This window comes from Littorina saxatilis, linkage group LG2, assembly GCF_037325665.1.
Source record: "Littorina saxatilis isolate snail1 linkage group LG2, US_GU_Lsax_2.0, whole genome shotgun sequence".
NCBI classification, from domain to species: Eukaryota; Metazoa; Mollusca; class Gastropoda; order Littorinimorpha; family Littorinidae; genus Littorina; species Littorina saxatilis.
The window spans coordinates 63,320,003-63,328,373 of record NC_090246.1 but is presented as its reverse complement, the minus strand read 5'-3'; the positions used below and the strand labels follow the sequence as shown (position 1 = coordinate 63,328,373).

Below are 8,371 nucleotides of genomic sequence, written 5' to 3'. Positions count from 1 at the left end.
TTACAGACTTTACACAAACAAGCCCAGGCATACATTGAGAGTCCCAGTTTAAGACATGCAGCGTGGGCAGTTTAAAGGCAAATACGGTCTCCTTGTTTTAGACGTATGCTCAAAAGTACATATTTGTACAGCTTACCAGTTTAAATTCCCCATTCAGTTTTTACGCAGTCAAACACATCCTCATCCATGCATTGCCAGCTTCGTCCAAAATGCTGTAACATATTACTGCTGGCCCGGTCACTAGGGTGCTCTCAGGGTGCGCTGTCCACTATGACCATGCAGCCACCAGGAGTAGTTCACTTTGTCTTCGGAGATCATGTACCCTGTTGTACGATAACGACTACTTCGGTAATATTATGCAATGTATTCAGCCCTGCCCAGCCCATGATGCTCTACGTCATCAAACCTGGCCGGGAAAGGGGCGTGGGTTAAGGTGCAGCTTTGAGGTACCTGTCACGACCTTCATAGAAGACCAGGCTGCAGATCTGACGCATTACCAATCATATCGACCGCAGAAGAAGAAGAAGGAAAAAGGAATAGAAGAAGAAGACCAAGAAGAAGAACAAGAAGAACAAGAAGAACAAGAAGAAGAACAAGAACAAGAACAAGAAGAAGAAGAAGAAGAAGAAGTAGAATAAAATGCACCGAATGCAATAAAACTACAGCATTACAAAGAAACCTTCAGCACATAAACATATTTAATATCTTACCGCATCTTCAGCGTCGTTCTTTTGCCAGATGTCCCTGGTAAGTATCTCGGCAGGATTGGCCACGGCAAAGTAGGCAAAGTCGCCTGATGTGTAGCCCAGAGAGTGCGCCACCAGCATGAATTCCCGGGAAGTGTCAGGCTGGGCCAGTACCACGATCACTGCAGGCATACAGGGCAAAATGAAATTACCGGGAAGTTTTGGCTGGGCTAGTACCACGATCACTGCAAGCAATACAGGGCAAAATGAAATTACCAGGAAGTGTCAGGCTGGGCTAGTACCACGATCACTGCAGGCATACAGGGCAAAATTAAATTACCGGGAAGTTTTGGCTGGGCTAGTACCACGATCACTGCAGGCATACAGGGCCAAATTAAATTACCGGGAAGTTTTGGCTGGGCTAGTACCACGATCACTGCAGGCATACAGGGCAAAATGAAATTACCGGGAAGTGTCAGGCTGGGCTAGTACCACGATCATTGAAGCCATACAGGACAAAATTAAATTACCGGGAAGTTTTGGCTGGGCTAGCACCACGACCACTGCAGGCATACAGGGCAACATAAAATTCCCGGAAAGTTTCAAGCAGGGCTATTATCACACACTCTGCAGGCATACAAGTCAAAATGAAATTTCCCGGAAGTTACAGGCTGGGCAAGTACCACGATCACCGCCGGCATACAGGCTGAAATGAAATTACCTTGAAGTTTTAGGTTGGGCTAGTACCATGATCACTGCAGGCATACAGGGTAAATTAAATTCCCGGGAAGTGTCAGGCTGGGCTAGTACGACGATCATTACAGGCATACAGGGCAAAATGCAAGAATATTTTCGCCATGAGACCGAAAGAGATTAAGTGTGGAGGCCATTCGTAAGGCTTTCTTACTTTTTCACATTTATCTTTTCTTAAACACCCCCTTCCATACAACGATTTACTATGGTGATCATGAGAATACCCTCACCTCGCACTAAAGTTCTTGCGGTCAGTAGAAGACGGCGGTAGTCCTCCCGACCCATCTTTGTGCTGTCAATCGCATAGCGTGTCCATGAGATGTGTTTCTTCTCCTGCAACGTAGAAAAACATGTGCAAAAATACACATGCACGCACAAACACACACAAACACACACAACGCGCGCATACACGCACACACACACACATGCTACACACGCGCGTGCTTGCACTCAAACACACACACACACAAACACACACACACACACACACACACACACAGCACATGCACACACACATACACACAGACATACACATACACACACACACTCACACACACACACACACACACACACACACACACTCTCACACACACACTCTCACACACACATACGCGCACACAAGCAAGCACACACATGCACATGGTAATAACGCAACTGGGTATAGAATTGAATAGTTGTCTATCCAATCAGCTAAAGGCAACATGTCCTGTATCACCCTCTGATGTCTCCCACTTAAAATGTCCTCACCAAAAAAGAGCTAACATGACTAATGCTTCTGCGTGTAAATCCCTCGAATCAGCCCCAGACAGAGAGCTTGTTATCAAGATTGCAAAGTGAAAATAAAAACAAGAGAGGGCTGAGGATAAAAAAACCCCGTCTTACATAGATGTTAAGAGCAGTCATTAAAGTCTCCGATTGCAATTTGTCTCAACTTCGTATTTGAACACAAGAACAGAATCTTTAGGTTCAGAGATCTGGCGAATTTAAAGATTTGTTTCTTCACAACGCCTTTCAGTTTTTCTCCAAGATCTTCGTTGACAAAGGCTCAGAAAAGTTGTTTTTGTTATTGGCATGAAGCATGGGTCGGAGTTTACGTTTTTTGCAACTTTTGGGGGTAAAATATTCAGTCCTTTGTAAACATTCATCTCCAAGTACACTAAAGATTGAGTTTTGAAATATGTTTTATTTCAGTCTTAGCAATTCCCAACATACAGTAACAGAGCGTTTTTTTCGTATATGTCAACAGTTTTTGTTCCCGGGGGAAATATCATATGCACAAAATGATCTTTTTTTAAATAAAGCAGCTTTTTAATGTTGAGAGAATTGCTCAAATCACGCCTCTGTTATTCCCTGAACGTGTCTCTGTTATTGTGTGAAGACATTATTTCTGGCAACAACACAAACACGTAAGAAGATTCAACAGTTAGTTCCGGAGAAATGTTTTTCACTGTGACGGCACTAGTGTTCAAAACCGGTTTCACAGTGATGTCAAAAATGAATTAACCACTTTAGAAATAGACCCTTTATGTCAAGGAAGAGGATGACGATGACAAAATTACATCACACAATGATTCTTTTGTGTTAAAAGTACCTAGAAATGCTGAGAACTCAAAAAACGTTTTTGACCAAAACTTCGTGCCACCTCTGGCCTTTAGGGTACCTTTATTCAGTGTTGACCATCTTGTCAATCACCAAAGATCCATCAAGAATTCTTCTACCTGGGATAAAAGAATCCCTTCACATTGCCACATACATACAATCAACAGCGCGGATGCTTTCTGTCCACAGTGGACTTTTTCTGAACTGATTTCTTAAGTGACATCAATTTTTTTTTTTTTTTTATTTTTTTTTTTATTGCTTAACGCCCAGCCGACCACGAAGGGCCATATCAGGGCGGTGCTGCTTTGACATTTAACGTGCGCCACACACAAGACAGAAGTCGCAGCACAGGCTTCATGTCTCACCCAGTCACATTATTCTGACACCGGACCAACCAGTCCTAGCACTAACCCCATAATGCCAGACGCCAGGCGGAGCAGCCACTAGATTGCCAATTTTAAAGTCTTAGGTATGACCCGGCCGGGGTTCGAATCCACGACCTCCCGCTCACTGGGCGGACGCCTTACCACTAGGCCACCGTGTTGCGGTAGTGACATCAATGCCAACTTGCCAAATTAATTCCAACAAATATCCAACTTGGCACAAAGAGAAGGCAAGATGTTGATTTTGAGTACATTGTACCAGGATCTATGTCCAAGAGGTAAAAATTCTTATAGTATTCCATAAAAGAGTTGTAATGGTTTACATAATCTTTGACACTGAAAGGAATGCAACTTTAAGAAACGTTCTACAACCCGCGTTCCATGACAGAAGTGCATCGAAATTATTATCAAATAACTTGATACAAGGAATGTATACAAGTGGGTTTTTTTCTTTTGAATAGATTTAAGCATTCATTGACGTTAAACCGTGTTGTATGTTACTCAATTCACTAGTAAACGAGCACCTCGCGCCTTCTTACACGAGTTGATTTCAGTATCAATGTCCTTGTGCGTGGATGTGTGTACATCAACGTGAGTATCAGGTATATCCTTTTCCTCTTCTAATTCATTTAAAGTTTTGATGAGTAGTTTGTTTTGTTTTGTTTTTGTCTATTCGAGGACTACAAAAACTTGTGTGTGAAATGTTACCTGATTGTTTCATTACCAGAACGTTCTGATTCACCTAATTTCAAGGTGGCGTGAGATCAATATACTCAAACTACTGGGCGTTCTTCTTAACCTGCTGTTGCAACACATCATCAATCAAGGAGCTACCGAGTACCCTGTCAAAGACATTCATGAGTTCAGTGAATCCTGTGATCTTATACTCTCCTGATTCTAGAAAAAAAATATCAAATCAATTATAACCACATGTGTTCGGCTCTCCTGTTTACAAGGCAGTATCAACTCAACGAAATCAGCCACATGTGTTCGGCTCTGCTGTTTGCAAGGCAGTATCAAATCAACGAAATCAGCCACATGTGTTCGGCTCTCCTGTTTGCAAGGTAGTATCAAATTAGCGAACTGCACGCTCTTATCCGCTCCTAGCCACGAGACCAACCTACCCACAAGACCCACCCAATCACCTACATCACGGCAGCACATCAACAAACTCAGTCCCCCTTCATGTTGTAACTCTCTCTTTCCTACCTGAAGAACAGCGTCGAAGGTGATGCCGGTCAGCTGGTGGAAGAGAGTCGCCTCGTCGTTGAAGATGACCAACTTATTCCAGCCGTAGCGCTCCATGAGCACGAGCATCATGTCCACGAACTGACCCTGCATGAAGCGCGACAGACGTGTCAGGCGCTGGTACACCTGCTTGTCCCCGATGATCTCCGTGTTGCCCACAGGTGTGATGATGGGCAGGTTCCACGAGTTGGCCAGGTGACCCACGGCCGCCACGGCCGTGCTGCAGCCTGTTGACAACAGGAGATATACAGAATGATGTCTTGTATGCATGATACGGAACACCTTGAAATAAATGGCTTAGTGATGAAAGTTGGCCGTGTGACCTACAGCCTCCAAGGCCTTGCTGCAGCCTGGTTACAAAAGGAGAACCTGGTCAGTGTGATGTTTTGCATGAATGATATGGAACACATTGAAACAAATGGCTTGGTGATGAAAGTTGGCCAGGTGACCTACATCCTCCAAGGCCTTGCTGCAGCCTGGTTACAAAAGGAGAACCTGGTCAGTGTGATGTTTTGCATGAATGATATGGAACACCTTGAAACAAATGGTCTGGTGATGAAAGTTGGCCAAATGGCCCAATGCTACCTCTGCCTTAATGCAGCTTGGTGACAAAAGGCGATAAGAATTCAAATAACAAGAATGGTACGGCACTTGAACGTTTTGATTTCAACAAAGAAAGATATTCAAAAATACATTGACCCAATGGTCTTTATAATGGACAGACAGACAAATCAATTAAGTAAAAGGTCAGAAAACGTTGATTGTGTGACGGGCGCTGTGGCGGGGTGGTAATACGTCGGCCTCTTAATCTGAAGGTCGAGGGTTCGAATCCCGGCCGCGGCCGCCTGGTGGGTTAAGTGTGGAGATGTTTCCGATCTCCCAGGTCAACTTATGTGCAGACCTAGTGGCTTATCCCCCTTCGTGTGTACACGCAAGCACAAGACCAAGTGCGCACGGAAAAGATTCTGTAATCCATGTCAGAGTTCGGTGGGTTATAGAAACACAAAAATACCCAGCATGCTTCTTCCGAAAGTGGCGTATGGCTGCCTAAATGGCGGGGTAAAAACGGCCATACACGTAAAATTCCACTCGTGCAAAAACACGAGTGTACGTGGGAGTTTCAGCCCACGAACGCAGAAGAAGAAGAAGAAGAAGAAGTTTATTGTGTTCAGTCTCTGAAAGGCTGGTCAGAGCCACAACGAATGTAAAAGGAAATGCACAGAATGATGTTTTCTATGCATGATATGAAACACCTTAAAACAAATGGGTTTGGTGATGAAAGTTGGCATGTGTCACAAGGCTACCCATACCTTGCTGCAGCCTGGTGGAATTAATAGGTTACTATTTCTATCATGTTAAACCTGGGATTCGCCGATATAAGCATTTGCTTTAGTGCGGATCCTAAATGTCAAATATTATACATTATGTCACAATATCAACTTTGAACATGTGTGGGTTTAAATCAACAAGTAGCAAGACATTCTCAGTCAGATTGGTGATGTGGGTGGCATAGGAAAGCAGGAGGTCAGAGGCAGAAATCTTTTTTTTTCTTTTCTTTTTGAATTGTCTTTTGAGGTTTGTTCACAGTGAACATGAAAAATGTCAAGAAAGTAAAGAATGATGCTGCAAGTAATAGTGGATATTTAGAAATCACAACAGCATGAGCTCTTGCTAGTGCCTAAAACAGGTTGACCCCCAAACAATGCCACCCATTAGCATGCTAATAACTTCTACATTATGATATAGAGCGAATGACTTCATATTTGGTGTACATTAATTTCAAGCCAAATCAGGTCCTAATGAAAATTTAAAAAACGATCAAATTTATTTGATAAATTATTGTATTTTGATAACAAAAATGACCATAGGAAAATTTAAGTATGGGAAGAAGTTAGACTTACGTATTTTATTGGACTTAGAGTAAAACATTAGACAGAAGTTTATGTTTTGTATGATATAAAGTTGATTATGTTATACAGAAAAAGACCAAGGAAGAAGGATGCTCCCCGCCCTAAAAAATAAAATTAAAAAAATTAAAAAAATTAAAATTGAAAATTAAAAAAATCGGGCAAAACATATGGGTTGAAGCATCCTGCATGCAACTGAGGTCAAAAATTTAAAAAAAAAATTAAATAAAATTTAAAAAAAGGTCCTAAAAGGGGAAAGAGTCTTACGCTGGAGGTAAATTTACAGACGTCATGTACCTCTGAATAAGCCGAAAAGGTCTGAAATGAGTCGTACCGTTGATGAATAGTCTTAATATACATAAACCTGATGGTTGATGATCGAACATGATTTGGCGTCAGGAATGAACTGGGATTGACTTAGTTTTGCTTGATTGAATGAAAGCACACATGATTGACTGCGGCACGTTCATCTTCGTTTTAGGTTAGATTTGTGAACGTGTACGATCAATATTTTTGCAGACATTTGACGTGCATATAGAATTCCTGCTAATTGGCAGGAACTGGTTAGATGGGGTTGGGTGTGTGCGTGCATGTGTGCGCGTATGTATGTGTGTGTGTGTGGGGGTGCGTGCGTGTGTGCGCGTGTGTCTGTGTGTGTGAGTGTGTGTGTGTGTGTGTGTGTGTGTGTGTGTGTGTCGGTGTGTGTGTGTGTGTCTGTGTGTGTGTCAGTGTGTGTGAGTGTGTGTGTGTGTGAGTGTGTGTCAGTGTGTCAGTGTGTGTGTGTGTGTCAGTGTGTGTGTGTCAGTGTGTGTGTGTGTCAGTGTGTGTGTGTGTCAGTGTGTGTGTGTGTGTGTGTGTATGTGTCAGTGTGTGTGTGTGTCAGTGTGTGTATGTGTCAGTGTGCTGTGTGTGTGTCTGAGAGTGTGTGTGTGTGTCAGTGTGTGTGTGTGTGTGTCATAGTGTGTGTGTGTCGGTGTCTGTGTCTGTGTCTGTGTGGAAGGGGAGGGGGTTAACTGGGACAGTGTCCTTTTCGGGATCGATATGTGAAAATCAATGATGTCTAAAGTACTGCTATATCATTTCTGGCCTAGTGTGGGCTGTGTGTTGAACATTAGTCAGGAACATTTGCCTTCTATCCTGACCACGGCCACAAAATTAGTCAAGAGCCATTAGAAGAAATCCTGTTCTTGCTGGGCTAAAGATTGCCTTTAAAAACTGTTGACGCGTCGGGTTCATTGGCTAATAATGTTGGACGGCGTGGGTCTCTAATCGCTGTGATCACCCGTGACCTGTCCTAGTGGGAATGATGTAGCCTGTTCTTCATAACGATGCTCAGTCTTAAGTGGATTCTTATTTTGGCTTACATATCAGACGAAAGTGTTTAAATATGTGTGCACTCATACAAAACATAACTTCAGTACTTTTGTGATCCACATTTGTTTATCAAGGCAATGTATTTGCGGGGCCTTTCTCTTGATTTCTCTGAAACAGTTGCCATAGTCGATCCCAAACCATGAGAACTGCATAAGTGCACATGAGATAGGAATGATGATTAATCCTTCTTACTCTTGCTCACGCATGGTTCACAACTCCAATTGTCTTTCACAAATTAGGCGTTATTTTTAATGTTGTCCCAATAACAACGAAAAATCTTGCTTTGATCTATTAAACTTCTTAGTTAAACAAGGCAGTCAAGTAGTCTAACTACGTTCAAAGTCAAGTTTAAAAAAATTTAACTTCCTTGTTGGACGGTTTCAGAAAATGAGAGCAGCCTTTCGCACAAAAGTACATGTAG

The 8,371-nt window shown here is 42.6% G+C and overlaps 1 protein-coding gene across 1 annotated transcript in view; it reads right to left on the bottom strand.

Annotated features, from left to right (window-relative positions):
- LOC138953718 (atrial natriuretic peptide receptor 1-like) overlaps positions 1-8,156 on the bottom strand; it is a 49,245-nt gene extending 41,089 nt beyond the window's left edge. Inside the window, exons 1-5 of the mRNA XM_070325611.1 lie at positions 8,143-8,156; positions 5,123-5,145; positions 4,631-4,896; positions 1,670-1,772; positions 711-868 (exon numbers count right to left, since the gene is read on the bottom strand). Coding sequence (XP_070181712.1) covers positions 711-868; positions 1,670-1,772; positions 4,631-4,896; positions 5,123-5,145; positions 8,143-8,156 — 564 coding nt within the window. The remainder of the gene's footprint in view (positions 1-710; positions 869-1,669; positions 1,773-4,630; positions 4,897-5,122; positions 5,146-8,142) is intronic.
- Positions 8,157-8,371: the final 215 nt, after the last annotated feature.